Source organism: Piliocolobus tephrosceles, chromosome 21 (genome assembly GCF_002776525.5).
Source record: "Piliocolobus tephrosceles isolate RC106 chromosome 21, ASM277652v3, whole genome shotgun sequence".
Lineage (NCBI taxonomy): Eukaryota > Metazoa > Chordata > Mammalia > Primates > Cercopithecidae > Piliocolobus > Piliocolobus tephrosceles.
Window position 1 is genome coordinate 50570579 of NC_045454.1, and position 16731 is coordinate 50587309.

At 59.6% G+C, this 16731-nt stretch overlaps 2 protein-coding genes across 7 annotated transcripts; one reads left to right on the forward strand and one right to left on the reverse strand.

Moving 5' to 3' along the window:
• Positions 1 to 52: 52 nt before the first annotated feature.
• Positions 53 to 13133, reverse strand: SF3A2 (splicing factor 3a subunit 2). Of its 5 annotated transcripts, XM_026449500.2 has the most exons (10): positions 12625 to 12736; positions 6566 to 6636; positions 5744 to 5906; positions 4705 to 4776; positions 4541 to 4587; positions 3461 to 3570; positions 1884 to 1933; positions 1664 to 1804; positions 1014 to 1082; positions 53 to 921 (listed from the first exon to the last, which is right to left on the reverse strand). In XM_026449500.2, the coding sequence occupies exons 3-10, from the start codon at positions 5867 to 5869 to the stop codon at positions 184 to 186; spliced, it is 1353 nt and encodes a 450-aa protein (XP_026305285.1). In that variant the 5' UTR covers positions 5870 to 5906; positions 6566 to 6636; positions 12625 to 12736; the 3' UTR covers positions 53 to 183. The 5 variants fall into 5 exon arrangements, with proteins under 5 accessions (XP_026305285.1, XP_026305283.1, XP_026305284.1 ...); XM_026449498.2 differs by lacking the exons at positions 6566 to 6636; positions 12625 to 12736 and adding an exon at positions 12757 to 13133; XM_026449499.1 differs by lacking the exon at positions 6566 to 6636 and having other exon boundaries at positions 12625 to 12761.
• Positions 12711 to 16519, forward strand: PLEKHJ1 (pleckstrin homology domain containing J1). Of its 2 annotated transcripts, none has more exons than XM_023183731.1 (6): positions 12711 to 13501; positions 13692 to 13759; positions 13854 to 13920; positions 15423 to 15513; positions 15602 to 15665; positions 15779 to 16519. In XM_023183731.1, exons 1-6 carry the CDS (start codon positions 13408 to 13410, stop codon positions 15842 to 15844), a joined length of 450 nt encoding a protein of 149 aa, XP_023039499.1. In that variant the 5' UTR covers positions 12711 to 13407; the 3' UTR covers positions 15845 to 16519. The 2 variants fall into 2 exon arrangements, with proteins under 2 accessions (XP_023039499.1, XP_023039500.1); XM_023183732.3 differs by having other exon boundaries at positions 13007 to 13501; positions 13749 to 13759.
• Positions 16520 to 16731: the final 212 nt, after the last annotated feature.

The following is a 16731-nucleotide window of genomic DNA, read 5'->3' on the forward strand; positions in this document are numbered from 1 at the left end:
GATGGTGCTGTGCCGGGCACTCCCACACAGCACTGACAAGGGAGGGCGGCGCTGCGGACCTCAGTGCACTCAGGGCTGGGGAAGGATGTTTAATGAGCAGGGGACCATACAAAAGAGCAGCCTTCTCAGTGGGAAAAGGCAGGAGCACCTGGCGCTGGGCTTGCTGGGGGAGGGAGCAGCTTCTCAGTTGGTTGGGGGAGGGGGAGGTATGTTTCCTGGGCCTTCGGAGGGGAGTGGGGGCCTCAGCATTGGGGGCATGGGAGTTGGGGGGTGTACCCCAGGATTTGAGGGGTGAACTCCAGGAGGCTGAGGGTGGACCCCAGGAGCTGATGGATGGACCCCAGGAGGTTGGGGGTGGACTCCCGGGGCCTGAGGGTGCATCCCTGGGGCTGGTGGGTGCACCCCCGGGGCCTGAGGGTGAACAGCAGGGGCTGCTGGGTGCACCCCTGGGGCCTGGGGGTGAACCCCCGCTGATGGGGGAGGATGGACCCCCGGGGCTGGTGGGTGAACCCCAGGGGCTGGTGGGTGGACCCCAGGGGCTGGTGGGTGAACCCCGGGGGCTGGTGGGTGAACCCCGGGGGCTGGAGGGTGGACTCCGGGAGCTGGGGGATGGACCCCAGAGGTTGGTGGGTGGACTCCAGGGGCTGGGGGATGGATGCCAGGGGCGGGGGGGTGTACCCCTGGGGCCGGGGGGGGGAGCTGGGGTGGTCCCGGGGGCCCTGAGGGTGCAGGCCCCGTGGGGGGCATGGGTGGCAGAGGTAGGCCTCCTGGCGGTGGTGGCGGCAAAGCCTCGGGCAGCGGTGGCCGAGGGGGCAGACCGTTCATCAGCGGAGGTGGAGGCCGCTTCACCCCAGGGGGGCCGGCAGGGAGGCTGGGCGGAGCCGGGGGCTTCTCCATCTTAAAGTGGAACTGGAGGAAGAACTAGAGAGGCGGAGAAGGGTTCAGCAGGCAGGGCGGGGCTAGGGCCACCAGCACTGGGCAGGAAGGAGCCAAGCTCAGGGCTGGCCACTCACCTGCTTGGTCTCCCGGTTCCAGTGTGTCCAGAACTTGCCCTCTGCCTTGTCAATCTCTCTGCTTGGCACCTGGGAGGGCGGGAGAGAGGGGGCTCCTGGTCCCTGTGACCTCAGGGCAGCCATCAGACAGGGACCCTGAGGCGTTAGCCTCCCTGGCCCGGACTCTACCCTGGGAGTCCAAGAGAAGGCCCCGGCCTGGTAAGACTTTCGATGGGCACAGGGTTCAGTTCTGGAGTGACACAGACCCGGCCTCAATGCCAGCACACGGCTGGCCCCCGCCCTGGACAGGCGCCGTTTGTATTGTTTCCTGACGGCTGCCTTGTCCAGGCGTGGGCACAGGCTGTGCGAAGCCCTCCAGCAGCCTGGACCAAGAAGTGAGGTCACTTGGTGAAGGCCTCACGGGCCCAGCGCTCAGCCCTGCTGGTCTCCCTTCTCCATGGGCACAGTGGAGCCCAAGCAGGCCCCTCCCACAAAGCCCAATGGAAGGGGTGCCCTGCCCGGCCTGCACAGACCCTTCTGGCTCCGTCTCGGGGATCCCAGGGGACCCCCCAGCCTGACAGGAGGGGCGCCCTGCCCAGCCTGTTCAGATCCTTCTGGCTCGCACATCTCAGGGGGCCCAGGGGGCCCAGGGGACCCCGCAGCCATGCTACCTTGAAGGCGATGGTCTCATAGGGCTCAGCGGCCATGAGCAGGTACTGCCAGCGCCGGTCCGGAGGCTCAATCCTCTGCTCGTACGCAGACATGAAGCGGTGGCGTGGCATGATGCCCTCGGCGATCTCAGGGTAGTCGATCTGTGGGGACACAGCCAGGTGGCAGCGCCGCCTTTCAGGTGCCTTTGGCCACCCCCCAGACCCAAGCCCCTGATCTCACCTGGAAGAGGAGGCTCTGCTGGCCCATCTCCGAGTCCCTCTGCTTGGTCACTGCAACACAGAAAGCTGTCAGGTCCCGGCTGTTTGTCCTCCCCGAAGCTGAGGGACCTGGGGCGGGCTAATGCCACCCACTGAACGAGGGCGAGACCCCAGGGGAGGCCCTGTGGCTCCGGGCAACCACCAATCTCTGCCCAGGCTCTGGGACTCTGGTACAGGTGAAGGCACAGGTGCGCCAGGGCTGAGCTACCTGCGAAGTCACTCGGGCAGGGACCGAGGGTGGGGCTCCTTTGTCCCAATCCCCAGAGCCCTTCATCCAGGGTGCTGGGACACTACCCAGCAGGAGTCGGGGCCACTGGGTAGGGAGGGGCCCTTGGCATCAGGGCTCTGGGATTAGAGTGGGGCCGCCTGAACAGGGTCGACACCATGGCCGACACCATGGCCGCCACCATGGGTGAGCGGGAGAGGATGCCTTTCCCACCAGAGCTCAGCAGCCTGGACCCCCGAGAATGGCTGCTGGGCCACCTACGGCCTGGCCACTCTCCAAGCAGCCTCAGGCACGCACACTCACAAGCCCTCCGCCTCCTCACTGCCCTGAGCCCAAGCTCAGGACCTGTCAGGGCCTCCCCACCAGGAGTCTGCCGCTCTAGCCGCCCTCGTCCACCCAGTGCACCTGCCCCGGGGCCTGTGCCCTGCAGGCTGCTGTCTGGAGGCCAGGCACACAGGCTGTCCCCACCTTCCGTAAAGAACACTTGCTGGGTAGCGTGCCCACCTTCCTGACCCTACAGACACAAGTCTGTCTCTCCTACCCTGGCCGCTTCCCCGGCTTTCTGAACCAGGTCACCTCCTGCCATTCCCACTGCTGGGGGTCCCGGAGGAGCCGCCTCTAACAGCCGCTTCTTCCTGTCCTCCTTCAGAGGCTTCAAGGTTAACCGGAGGAATGTGCCAGGGCTCACCACACCTCCACTTCCACTCTTTTGCTTGGCAAGAATCCCCAGAAGCTTCCACAACAATCGGACAGGAGGGCACAGACTGTGGCTCAGCTGGGAAAGGGGCCGCTGGGTGAGACGGGTGCTTATCAGGCTCAGCCTGACAGCTCCCAGACACAACGCCAGAGGCTGCAGGTGGGTGAGGGATGGCCACCAAGGCCAGAAAACAGCGGCTCAGGAACGAGGGTCTCAGGGCTGCGCCTCCTGCACTGGAGCCCAAAGAACTTTTTTGGATTCTTGCCAAGCGAGACGGAGTCTCGCTCTGTCACCCAGGCTGGAGTGCAGTGGCCGGATCTCAGCTCACTGCAAGCTCCGCCTCCCGGGTTCACGCCATTCTCCTGCCTCAGCCTCCCGAGTAGCTGGGACTACAGGCGCCGCCACCTCGCCCGGCTAGTTTTTTGTAGTTTTTAGTAGAGACGGGGTTTCACCGTGTTAGCCAGGATGGTCTCCATCTCCTGACCTCATGATCCGCCCGTCTCGGCCTCCCAAAGTGCTGGGATTACAGGCTTGAGCCACCGCGCCCGGCCCTGAGCCCAAAGAACTTATTCATGCAGCAGCAGCGGCTGTGGCCAGCGCCGCTCCGGGCACTCACCTTTGTAGCCTGGGCGGCCGATCTTCACAAACTTCTTCACCTCCACCTTGACCTTCTCAGGTGCGGGCTGGGCAGGGGCCTCCTTGGCCTCCTTGGCGGCTCGCCGGGCCCTGCAGGCAGGATGGACGTGGTGCTGGGGCCCCTCCACACCCAGGTACCAAGGCCACGGGCCCAGGTGCCAGAAGCCCCCTGACCTTGGAGCTCACTACAAGCTGAGGGATGAGGAGGGCCAGGGGCCTGGGAGGGGCCCTGGGGTTTGGCTGAGAACAGTGATAGGACAGGCACGTTCTTTTCCCGTCTTGCTCCTCACTGTCCCTGGCTGCGGTCCTTCCAACAACTCCATGCCTCTGCTTTTTTTTTTTTTTTTTTTAAGACCGAGTTTTGCTCTTGTTGCCCAGGCTGGAGTGCAGTGGCGCGATCTCAGCTCACCGCAACCTCCGCCTCCTGGGTTCAAGCGATTCTCCTGCCTCAGCCTCCCCAGTAGCTGAGATTACAGGCGTGCACCACCACGCCTGGCTAATTTTTTTGTATTTTTAGTAGAGATGGGGTTTCTCCGTGTTGGTCAGGCTAGTCTTGCCCTCCTGACCTCAGGTGATCTGCCCGCTTTGGTCTCCCAAAGTGCTAGGATTACAGGCGTAAGCCTCTGCGCCCGGCCCTTTTTTTTTTTTTTTTAAATATGACTGAGTCTCGCTCTGTCGCCCAGGCTGGAGTACAGTGGCACCATCTCGGTTCACTGTAACCTCTGCCTCCCAGACTCAAGATTCTCCTGCCTCAGCCTCCACAGGAGCTGTGATTACAGGTGTGCGTCACCACGCCCAGCCTAATTTTTGTATTTTTAGTAAAGATGGAGTTCCACAATGTTGGTCAGGCTGGTCTCGAACTCCTGACCTCAAGTGATCTGCCTGCCTCAGCCATCCACGCCTCTGCTCTCTAATGCTCCCCAGAAACCATACTCCAGTGCCCAGGGAGGCCCAGGCCAGGCTGGCTTCCCGGCCGTGGAGCAGTGGCCCGTGAGGCTCACAGAGACTTGAGCCGACAGCTGCTGGAGCACCAGGCATCAAAGGGGCACGGGGTACTCACAGGTTGGTCTGGTGCTTCTTCCCCTGGGTATGTGCCAGGTAGCTCCCCTGGAGTGGAAAGGAAACACACATGACTCGGGGCCGGGCAGGCAGACACAGGCAGGTCCCCCTAACGTCAGCCCCTCAGCCCGCCGCGAGCTGCCCGGAGCCGGGCGGAGGCCGCACCTCATTGTTGTGAAGCGTCAGGCAGAGCTTGCATTCATAGGAGCCCAGGTGGTTCTTCATGAAGTACGGGTCCTGGAGGGGAGAACAGGCGCCAGTTAGACAGAGCAAGGCCTGCTGCGGTCAGGGCCCTCAGAGGCAGGACCCCCTTTCTGTACAGGCATGGCTGTCCCTGACGGTGCTCAAGCGTTTCTGAAAATGGGGGATCTGGCGGGAGGCCTTCATGAGCACAGGTGTCACCGCCTGGGGCTGTGGCCCAGGCTCTGGGCAGCGGGGGTTCCCAGGGAGCCCCCCACACCACCTTCCTGGTGGTTCTGAGTCAGAGGGAGGCAGAGTCAGGACAGCACTCCTGGTCACTCCCGATGCAGGGAGCCGCCCGCTGCCCACGCCACCACGCCAGTGGTCGGCACAAGGCGGACACAGGCACAAGAAAAGCAAATGGGCTGCACTGAAGGCCCAGAGACCCGCCCATCTCCAGGCCCTAAGCCGGGGCAGCCGGGCGCACGCCTCTCGTCTCAGACGCTGGAGTTCAAAGGCTAACTCCACCATCTGTGGCTGGGGCAGCCCCTCCACCCGTGACCTCATCTGGAAGACAGGGACAGTGACAGAGCCCTCGTCACAGGCCAGGTCCGTGGGGCGTGTCAGGGTACACAGAGAGTGCTACAGTCCCGACGTCCACGGTGCTGAGGGGACCCGGCTCATCCCTGCCTCTGCACAAGCTAAAATCAAAGGCTGCCCTTCACCACATCTGGCTGGACTGACATAAGCTCTCCCCACTCCCAGAAAATTAAATGATGCAAAACAGAAGGTTTTGGAGAGAACAAAACATTTCCACACGGTGCTCAGAGCCACAGAGGGTCTGCTCTCTAAGGTGGACAGAAGGGAGCTGTGGCTACTCGGGGCAACAGGGGAGCATCTGGAGACGGGGCTGCATCGCCCAGGCTGGGTGGAGGCCCAAGAAGAAGAGCCTCTGGCACCCTCTCCAGGGCCGTCCTGGAAAGCCGAGCCTCCGCCACAGGTGGCTGCACGGTGGCTGGCCTACCTTGTTGATGTCGATGGTCTCTAGGGCCAGCTGCCGGAGGCGCTCCCTGCGGTCACGGTTGCTCTCAGAGGAGGAGGCCACGCCCCCGCTCCCGGTCTTGCCCCCAGGGCGATGCTGGAAGTCCATGGTGACAGCCTCGGGGCTTTAGCAGACTGGGAGACACCTGTGGAGGCCAAGAGGAGAGTGAGAAGGACGGCTCAGAACTCAGGGCTGCTGCTGCGACCTCCCTGGGCCAGGCCACCAGGCTGGAGCCTGCGAGACGGCCCCTCACCCCGCACTCCCAGAGCCAGGGTCTAACCAGCCCTGAGGGGGCCACCCCAAAGTGCACTCAGTCTCTTCCAGGAGGCCGAGGCCCACTGTGGACAGGCACAGACACGAGGAAGCTGGAGCCTGTCTCCAAATGAGCATACGTGAGGGATAGAGAGGAAGCCACTCTAGCCCAGAGTGCCAAGGCTTGGAGACCTGACATGGCAATGGGGAGCCCAGGGAAGGCATAAAGGGAAGACAAGGCCAAATTCTTACAAACCAGTCACCACCACCAGGGAGCCATCCCGGGCTGCCCAGGCCCCCAGTGTTCAAGCCTTCCTCTGAACTCCCTCTCTGGTTGGCTAGCTTACTTGTCCCCAACCTAATTCTATCTCTTGGGTTCGCTGTAAACTTGTTGGGAGGTGAGGACACTGATCTTTGCGTCCTGACTGGGTAACATCCGGGAGATCGGTCACATCTGCTTGTGGCGCAGGAGGGCTCTGCTGAGTCCCCAACACCCTCTTCCAGATGCAGGCCTGCCAGGGTTTCCCACGCCCTTTCAGGCTCCGTGCAAACCTGAGCTCCAGGCAGCCTCCTCTCATCTCCTGGCACTCTTCCCCTTGCCTGCTCGATGTCGGCCCCGGGCCCTGGTTTAAGAGCCTTGGGTGAGCTCAGAGAGATGGGGCCCAGGAGACCGAGGGAATCATAGCCCCCCACAGATGTCCACATCCGAATCCCTGGGACGTGTGAACATGTCCCCTCATGGCAGAAAAGGGATGCACAGGTGGGCTTGAGGGTGTGAAAACAGGAGATGACCCTGGGTGACCTGGGGGCCCCATGTCCTCACAGGGTCCTTGAGGATCTTAAAACGACAGATGATCCTGGGTGACCTCAAGAGAGGAGGCGGGAGGCTGAGAGTCAGAGAGGCTGTGCTGTGGCTGTGAAAGGGGAGGAAGGGGCTCCGAGGCGAGGGACACGGGTGCCTCTGGATGCTGGGAAAGGTAGGAAACGAGTTGTGCCCCAGAGCCTCCAGAAGGAATGCAGCCCTGTGGACTGTCTGGACTCTGACCCCAGAACCAGAAGCTGATACAGCCGTGTCGTCTGAATGACTCCATCTGCGGTGATGTGCCACGGTGGCCGCCGGTGTGCAGGGGCACGCTGAGGGACAGGTCAGCTGTGCTGCTGACTTGCGGTGGAGCCTGAAGTCACCCCTTAATCTATGGGGGCCCAGGACCCCTCCCCACCCAGTTTTTATTCCCTGGGCAAGTTGATGAAAATGATCCAGCGTGGTGACTGGTGAGGCGGGCCTCCCAGCTCACTGCAGTATCACGGATGCCCCATCACAAGTTCAGACATCACAAAAGCCCACCCAGAGATGCCCATTTTTACGTGTTGTCACGTAAACTTCGAGAAATCACCACCATGACCATCGCCATCCCTTCACAAAACAAAGAACATTCCACTGTGAAAAAGGAGACTGTGACACCAGAAGGACTGTCCTTTGCCGGGAACGCCACCCTCTGGCCCCCGAGGAGCCCTCCCTGCCTCCGGCTTCTTGACCACGCATTCTTCAGGACCAGGGAGAACTGCATCCTCTCCATGCTGTGCCATCAGCCGGAGGCCACGCCAACCCCCACCGCCCCTACTACCAGCTTACAACTGCGTGGGAGGCTCTGTCTCCGGACGGCGCACAGGCGGGCGGGATTGTGTGGGTGCCGCCCGAAAGGTTCATGAAGTGCCTAATTTTTCTCTGGAGGACATTTAAGCATTTCCTGGTCAAGCGACGTGAAACTCACGTCAGGGGATGTGCGTGGGGAGCCCAGCGAGCAGCCTCCCACCAGGCCGCGGCTGCACTGGCCTCTCCACGCCTCACAGAAACCACAGTCCTCCACGCACCTCAGCACCGAACCAAGCCCTCGCTGGCGGGAACGTGCAAGAAGGCAGGGAATCAGCCTTCTTTCACAGATGCACCCCAAGAACCCAGGGGGGCCTGGTGCTGGGAGGCACTCCCACACACAGATCTTGGGGAGTCATCAAGCTCCCCTCTCCCAGGAGGACGGCCTGTTCCTTTCATCATGAAAGAATTCAGCAGCATGCGAATGCCCTGCTTGTCCCTGGTCGTGGCCCCTCCTGGACCATGCCCCTACTCTGAGGCTAAGGTCTGCAGAGCCATCACTGGTCTCTATCCCCAAGCCTGCACTCTCCACAGCGCCCGCCCATGCGTCCTCGTGGCCAGCAGTGTCTGCTGGAGAGAAGAGCAGACGGCGGGACATGTCTGTGGAGGACCCGGGGCCCGGGAGGAGCAGGGCTCAGCCTCAGGAGTGACCTGCGCTTCGCTCCTCCACGCAGGAAGGGGCAGTGCAGCTTCTGAGACCAGGAGACGTGCAGATGGCCACAAAAAGAGCCACCAACCTATCCTGATGTACTTATCTCCCATCACATTTTAGTGACATTTCCAGAATGTTCTAATGACGCAATGGCTGGGAGGACCTGGAAAAGGAACTTAGATGGCAAAATGCTAACAAAGCCAAGAGTTCAAATCCATCTAGGACGAGCCTAGTTACTTCTTAAACTGGCCAGACAGAACACCCCGGCGGCCAGTGGCTGGCTCAGGACACAAGCTCCAGCTGTCACAGGGAGCTGTCGCCTGTGGAGTCTGGCCCACAGAAACCCAAACCCAGACCAATACGCAACCACTCACCAAGTAAAACTCTGATCCAAAAACCAGAAGCCATCTGATCCCAAGCCTAGCCATCGCAGCCACTGAACACCCACACCTCCCTCCCCAGCCGCTGAAATGTGGCGGCACCCTGGGGAACGTCCCACGCTCCGATCCCCCACGATCCTCGAGTAGATCAGAACTTTATTCCCAGCAGAAGTGGCATAAAAGGACCTCTGGAGTTAGAGAGACAGGCCCAGCAGAGCAAGGGGGCCCAGCGTCAGGCGGAAAAGAGGGGACCGAATCATGACCTGCCGACTGGGCAGCGGGAAGCCCTGCGGCTCCCTGGCACGGCTCAGGCAGCAGGCGGCCCTGCGCAGATGCCCCCCCACCCAGGGGGAGGCCAGGAGTCTTTTCTGGGGAAACAGCACGAGAGGAAGAATCCTCAAATACGAACATTCGGGGTCCCCACACCTCAAAGAAAAGCCCCGCTCCTCGCCAGACCACTGGGCAGTTGGCCTCCCGGATGAGAAGTGGCGCCCACACAGAGCTGCCGGCCGCTTTGTTCTTAAAGAGAAACACACGCATCTGAGAACAAAGAGACTGATGGGAATCCCAATAAGAGATTCTGCCGCCCTCCTTTGTTACTGGGGGAAACCGCTGCACCACAAAACCAGAACGGGACGCTGAATGACACCAAGCTGAATGAAAACAAAAAGCCCCTGAACAATACAGACGGGACGATCCAAACAAAACATTCCATCCCAGAGCTGGAAGCTGAGCCAAACAAATCTTTCATAAAGGAAAGCCAAGAGTCGAAAAAACAGGAGGAAAAGCAAGAACCTAGATGACATTCCAGAATGAGAACAGAAAAAGTACCCAACAAAATAAAACATGAAAAATATGATCACAGAAGTAACGTAAGAACAAGAAAATTCAAAACAAAAACAAAACTCAGGACTAAAGGAACCAAACTGTCCAGATACCAAGGACTTACCAAGATCAGAAAATAAACAGACCCCAGGGAACGGGAAGACCAGGGAATTTCACGCCACGCCGCACACCACCCAGGAAGACGTGCAGCTTCCACTCGACAAAGAAAACTCAGCAGAAAAGATCAGAAAGCAGCACAGGAACTGATCTTTCGAGAACCGCACTGAAAACAATGCTTTCACGGTTCTGAGCAAACACAGATTTTTTTTTCTCTTTTTTTTTTGAGATGGATTCCTGCTCTGTCGCCCAGGCCGTAGCTCGATCTTGGCTCACTGCACCCTCCACCTCCCAGGTTCAAGCGATTCTCCTGCCTCAGCCTCCTGAGTAGCTGAGATTACAGGCGCCTGCCAACACGCCTGGCTAATTTTTATACTTTTAATAGAGATGGGGTTTCGCCGGGTTGGCCAGGCTGGTCTCAAATTCCCAAACTCAGGTGATCCACCCGCCTCGGCCACCCAAGGTGCTGGGATTGCAGGTGTGAGACACCGCACCCTGCCTACAAATATGAATTTTTAATCTAGATTTTTATACCCCACCAAACTTCTAACTATGAGGGTAAATAAACTCATTTTCAGACAATCAAGGACATCCCCCATCCCCGAAAAAAATCATCTATTTCTTCCAAAGCTCCCAGAAGTTCTGCTCTGACAGCAGGAAGAGGAAGAGATGGCCACACTGGGAACAGAGGTCAGCACAGGGCAGCAAGGACAGGAAGGTTTGGGACACCAGCTCCACTTTCAGGCAGAGCACAACCAGTCCAATTTGGAGGAGGAGCATACGGGGGTCTTGGAGGGAAGTGGTGAGGGGGAGATCAATTTATTTAAACCTGTGCAAAACACAACTGATAGGTGTGAGATGCTGGAGCTTTGTGGAGAAATAAACAGTAGGGAAAAGAAAGGCTAATGGTAAAAACAAAGTTAATTAGCTTTAAGGGAAAATAGAATGCTATAACAAAAGCTCAGTTGAACACATTACTTGTTTTAGTAGCCAACTAAATATATATATATATATATATATATATATATATGTATTTTTTTTTTTTTTTGAGATGGAATCTTGCTGTGTCTCCCAGGCTGGAGTGCAGTGGCATGATCTCAGCTCACTGCAAGCTCCGCCTCCCGGGTTCACACCATTCTCCTGCCTCAGCCTCCCAAGTAGCTGGGACTACAGGCACCCGCCACCACGCCTGGCTAATTTTTTGTACTTTTAGTAGAGATGGGGTTTCACCATGTTAGCCAGGGGGGTCTCGATCTCCTGACCTCGTGATCCACCTGCCTTGGCCTCCCAAAGTGCTGGGATTATAGGCGTGAGCCACCGCGCCCAGCCCTAAGCAGCCAACATTTTGCATTTTGTATTTAGAAAATACAACCAATGACCAACTGTGCTCATGACAGAAACTCATCCAGGATATGGAAGGCGAAGGTGCAGCGGGTGGATGGGAGGGAGAAGATCTCAACAGCCGTGACAGGAAATCAGCAGGTGATATCTACAAATTGATAAATCCAGCAAGAAGAAGTATGTTATTTACTAAGGTAAACATCAGGGAACAGAGTGCCAAAACCCCATCTCTACAAAAAAAAATAGAAAAAAGAGCCGGGTGCACTGGCTAATGCTTGTAATCCTAGCACTTTGGGAGGCTGTGGGGGTGTGGATCACCTGAGGTCAAGAGTTCGAGACCAGCCTGGGCAACATGGCGAAACTCCGTCACTACAAAAAAATACAAAAATTAGCCAGGCATGGTGGTGAGCACCTGTGCTCCCAGCTACTCGGGAGGTTGAGGCAGGAGGACGGCTTGAGCATGGGAGTTTGAGGCTGCAGTAAGCTGTGATTGCACCACTGCACTCACTCCAGCCTGGGTGACAGAGCAAGACACTGTCTCAAAACAAACAAACAGAGAGACAAAAAACCGACGACCAGGGGAAATGAGCTTAAGAATTGAGGAAAGGTGGCCTCCGGGACCTGGGACCGGACCAGCGGGAAGGAATTCGTTTTTGGTGGCAACACCCTTCTCTCCTTAAACCTAGCAAACAACCTCTTTTCCAGAGCTCCCCCTGGCTGTTTGGTGTTCTCCAAGGATACACACGAACAACGGTCACAGCGGTTTGCACCCGCAAAATGGGGCCAGCTAACGTTTTCTGGTCGCCTTTGGCATGGTGTTGAAGCTGTCAGTCCCGTTTTAAGAGGAATGAGGCTCACAGGAGTTATATCACAGAGCCCCGCGTTCTCGGCTACAAGGAAGGAGGCCCAAACCATTTCAGCCGCGATCCCGATCTGATCCCAACGAGTCTTAGTTGTTTCTTTTTCATTTTGTGAAACAGGGTCTTGCTCTGTTGCCCAGGCTGGAGTGGAGTTGCGATCATGGCTCACTGCAGCCTCGACATTCCGGAATCAAGCGATCCTCTCGAGTAGCTGGGGCTACAGGCGCAACCACCACTCCTGGCTAATTTTTTTTTTTTTGAGACGGAGTCTCGCTCTGTCGCCCAGGCTGGAGTGCTGTGGCCGGATCTCAGCTCACTGCAAGCTCCGCCTCCCGGGTTCACGCCATCCTCCTGCCTCAGCCTCCCGGGTAGCTGGGACTACAGGCGCCGCCACCTCGCCCGGCTAGTGTTTTTTTGTAGTTTTTAGTAGAGACGGGGTTTCACCGTGTTAGCCAGGATGGTCTCGATCTCCTGACCTCGTGATCCGCCCCTCTCGGCCTCCCAAAGTGCTGGGATTACAGGCTTGAGCCACCGCGCCCGGCCACTCCTGGCTAATTTTAAAACATTTTTGTAGAGATGGGGTCTCCCTGTGTTGTCCAGCCTGGTCTCGAACTCCTGGACTCAAGCGATCCTCCCGCCAAGGCCTCCCTGAGCGGTGAGATTACAGGCGTGAGCCCCCGCGCGCGGCCTCCCAACAGGAGTTTGGAAATAGAGTTCCGAGCGGGCCCGACCCTCCAGGCCCGCCCAGCGCGGGGCCTACAGGATGCCTAAGGCCGGATGCTCACGGGAGGAGGGAGGGGAGCGACGCCGCCGCCCGCCCCTCGGCCCGCCGCAAGCTCCTCTCTCCTACGTCCGCTCTTCCCCAGGGAACCCCCGGTCCGCGTCGGCCGCCGCCCTCAACCGGCTCCACTCCTCACCAAAGCCTGAGGCCGCGTTATCGCCTCCTGGATCCGCCACCGCCACGACTTCGTCCGGCGCACGCGCGTCGCGGGCAAAGAAAGCACTTCCGGGGCAAATGGGGCGGGCCCTCTGGTGTGCGCATGCCAGGCCCACCCAGTGGCGCGAGTGAGAGGGTCAAGAGGCGCGAGGGAAAGGGCTGGAGGGGGCGGGGCTCAACGCGAGGCCAGGAAGGCAAACCGCGCGTGCGCACAACGCTTCCAACGAACCCTTGGTCTGCCGCGGCCGCTCTGGGCTAACTCGCGAGGGGCAGCTGACACTCTCCGGGAGACGTTATCGCTCCCTCTGCCTGCGCCTGGCCGCTCTAGGAAGGGGTGCCAGCCACCGCGGGGGTGCCTTGATGCTGTTCCACCTTGGTCTGGTTTATTTCAGTTTAATGGTTATGTAACGACTGTCCTTCTCCGCTACCAATCCGTGCACCGCCCGCCCGCCCCAGGTCACCAGCGCCACGCACTGGAGACTGGCGGCATGGCCGGCCCAAAGTGCGCAGGCGCACTAGCCCCGGCCGTGCTTCCGTGTCTGCGCACTGAGACCTTTTTGGCGCCGGCCCCGGCGTGAACGGGGACGGCGGCCGGGAGGGCGCGGTCCAGGTTCCCGTTCCCCGCGAAGCTATGCGGTACAACGAGAAGGAGCTGCAGGCGCTGTCCCGGCAGCCGGCCGAGATGGCGGCCGAGCTGGGGATGAGGGGCCCCAAGAAGGGCAGCGGTGAGCGGGACCCGGGAGACCGGGACAGTGCCAGGGGTGGTAGGCCGGGCCGGGGGCCCGGGGCGGGAGACCGGGGCCGCGGTCCGGGCGCGGGTGCCGGAGGCCGGATTCCGGGTCGGGGCGCCGGGGGCAGGAGGCCGGGGTCCAGGCGGGGGCTGCCTGCGCCCCTGAGCGCGCGCTGTGCCCGCAGTGCTGAAGCGGCGGCTGGTGAAGCTGGTGGTGAATTTCCTCTTCTACTTCCGGACAGACGAGGCCGAGGTAGGGGCGTCGAGGGCGCGCGGGCGGGTCCCAGGCTGGGCCCCGCGGAGGCCGGGTGCTCACCGCCCCGTCCCGGCGCCCGTGTCTCCTCCAGCCCGTCGGAGCCCTGCTGCTGGAGCGCTGCAGAGTCATCCGGGAAGAGCCCAGCGCCTTCTCTATCAGTGAGTGGTGCTAGGGAAGCCAGCGGCGCCTCCCGCAGCCCAGGGCACCAGCAGCGCTGCAACTGTCCCCTCCCCAGGCGCTCAAGGCCTCCTCTGTGTCCCCAGCCTGGCGCCACTCTCCTCAGACATAAGAATGCATTGTCCACGGGCAGCTCAAGGTCAGGTTCTCCTGGCGGGCACCATCCTGCCCACCTGCCAAGTCCACTTAAGCTTGGGTCCCTTCCAGACTCTGCTCTTTCTTCCCTGTGGGCCCAGGCTGTACTCACAGAGAGGCTGGGCCAGCCCCACCCAAAGCGTTTCCCAGCTGCCACAACTAGCATGGGTCTAGCATTAGGTGGGGGTAAGGGGAGTGAGGGGGGGTGTTCTCCTGGGTCTTAAGAGATTCCCTTCTGCCGGGAAGGATGGAGTCCCTGCTGGTTTGCCAGAGTGGCTGTCAGAATTTCACAGGTCAGGTGGCTTAGATATCAGAAAGATTCTCTACAGTTCTGGAGGCCAGAAGTCCTAGATGAAGGTGTTGGTGGGGCTGGGTCCTTCTGAGGCCGAGGGGAATCTCCCAGTTCCTAGTGGCGGCCAGCATCCTCCAGGTTCCTTGGTTTGTGGAAGTGTCGGCTTGTCCTCCCTGCATCACATCTGTGCCCACATTTCCCCTTCTACACAGGTGCCAAGCAGAATTTAGGGCCCACCCTGACAACCGCTTTTTACTTTATTATTTATTTATTTTTTGAGACAGGGTCTTGCTCTGTCGTCCAGGCTGGAGTGCAGTGGCGTGATCTAGGCTCACTGCAACTTCCCCCTTCAGGGTTCAAGTGATTCTCCTGCCTCAGCCTCCCAGGTAGCCGGGATTACGGGCGTGCACCACCATGCTCAGCTAATTTTTGTATTTTTAGTAGAGACGGCGTTTTGCCATGTTGGCCAGGCTGGTCTCGAACTCCTGACGTCAGGTGATCATCCTGCCTTGGCCTCCCGAAGTGCTGGGATTACAGGCTCCAGCCACTGTACCTGGCCCTCTTTTTTTTTTTTTTTTTTTTTTTAATTTTTGAGACAGAATCTTTTGTTTCCCAGGCTGGAGTGCAGTAGCGTGATCACAGCTCACTGCAGCTTCAACCCCCTTGGCTCAAGGGATCCTCCCACTTCTGACTCCGGAGTGGCTGGGCCTACAAGGCCCCACCACCACACCCAGCTAATTTGTTTTTGTAGAGATGGGGATTTTGCTATGTCACCCAGGCTGCTCTCGAACTCCTGAGCTCAAGCAATCCTCCCACCTCAGCCTCTCAAAGTGCTGGGATTACAGGCGTGAGCCAGTGTGTCTGGCGACAACCTCATTTTAACTAGTTTATTTGCCAAGACCCTATTTCCATACAGGGCCACACTCACGGGTTCTGAGAGTTCAGGACATGAACACATCTTTGTGGGGGCCAGAGGAGGAACAGTTTTGGGCAGTGGCAAGAGGAAGCTGCTCCTGTGGTTTTGGGCAGGACCGACCACAGGTGCTCCTTCCCCAGGCTTCATCGAGGACCCCGAGAGGAAGTACCACTTTGAGTGCAGCAGCGAGGAGCAGTGTCAGGAGTGGATCGAGGCTCTGCGTCGGGCCAGGTGGGGCCAGGCGGTGGTGGGCACCGCTGGGGTGGGCACAGCAGCCATGCAGAGCAGGCAGCTGACCCCGTGCCACCCTCTTCCCCAGCTACGAGTTCATGCGGAGAAGCCTCGTCTTCTACAGGAATGAAATCCGGAAGGTGACAGGCAAGGTGCGTGCAGGGCTGCAGAGTGCCGGGGCGGGGCTGTCGGTGGCGGGGGCGGGGCTGCAGGTGGCAGAGGCAGTTCTCCAGTCCTGGCTAATGGCCACCCATCCACCCCACAGGACCCCCTGGAGCAGTTCGGCATATCCGAGGAGGCCAGGTTCCAGCTGAGTGGCTTGCAGGCATGAGCACAGGGCATGGCGGTCGGCGTGCCGCTGGACAGGACCGGCCCTGCCCAGCCGTGAGTCGCTTGGCCATGCCTGGATTTTGTTTGGTTTTTGGTTTTTGGATCAGGGTCTCACTGTGTTGCCCAGGCTAGAGTGCAGTGGTGCCACAGCTCACTGTGACCTTGACCTTCTGGACTCACGTGTTCCTCCTGCCTCAGCTTCTCAAGTCGCTGGGGTCACAGGCATGAGCCGTCACATCCAGCCATCACACCTGGATTTCGGTGGGAGGTTTTTGGTTCGGAGACATCCAAAGCCTGAAGCCAGCTGGGTGTGGGCAGGGGCTGCATTTTGTGAAACTGCCCAGCAAGCTGCCCTCTCCGGGGCCCCAGGACCCACTTGACTGGTCTGGCACCTGGTGCCAAGTGCTGCTGCAGGATACACGCCCTCCCACGGGTGCCCCGCCTGAGTTGTGTGCACCCAGGGCCTGGCGAGCCCCTGGGCTGGTGGCGTGGCGCCCTGCCCCCACTGATGAATGTACAGAGCCAGATAAAGCTGTGAATGGCATGGGGGACGAGCCCCCACCCGCTGTGAATTCCCCTGCAGACAGGAGGGCCCTGGCTGTGCGCCTGGGGAAGTGGTTGCCCTGGAGTCAGGGTGCTTGTCTTGTTCAAATAAAGGTACCTCTTTTCCACACTGGATGGCGGTGAAGTGAAGGAGAAGGGAGGGGCAGCTGGGGAGCCCCCACCCAGGGAAGTAAAGCTCGGGGTCCTGAGAGGCACGGGCTGGGCCCCCTGCACTGAGGGGAGAGCTGGAACCCCCAGCCAGGACAGGTGGAGGCTGGGACACAGGCCTGGGGAGAACGGGGCTGCTGTGTGTTATCAGGAATCCTGTGGTGACCTGGGGTCCCG

What these genes read in the sequence shown, in the direction of transcription:
- SF3A2 (XM_026449498.2), bottom strand. Translation starts at nt 5,869, where the DNA reads ATGGACTTCCAGCATCGCCCTGGGGGCAAGACCGGGAGCGGGGGCGTG. An exon ending in TGACGCTTCACAACAATGAG is followed by an intron (nt 4,588 to 4,704) that starts GTGCGGCCTCCG and finishes TTTCCACTCCAG; the next exon opens with GGGAGCTACCTGGCACATAC. An exon ending in CGGCCGCCCAGGCTACAAAG is followed by an intron (nt 1,934 to 3,460) that starts GTGAGTGCCCGG and finishes TCTGTGTTGCAG; the next exon opens with TGACCAAGCAGAGGGACTCG.
- PLEKHJ1 (XM_023183731.1), top strand. Translation starts at nt 13,408, where the DNA reads ATGCGGTACAACGAGAAGGAGCTGCAGGCGCTGTCCCGGCAGCCGGCC. An exon ending in GGGCCCCAAGAAGGGCAGCG is followed by an intron (nt 13,502 to 13,691) that starts GTGAGCGGGACC and finishes CTGTGCCCGCAG; the next exon opens with TGCTGAAGCGGCGGCTGGTG. An exon ending in TCCGGACAGACGAGGCCGAG is followed by an intron (nt 13,760 to 13,853) that starts GTAGGGGCGTCG and finishes TGTCTCCTCCAG; the next exon opens with CCCGTCGGAGCCCTGCTGCT.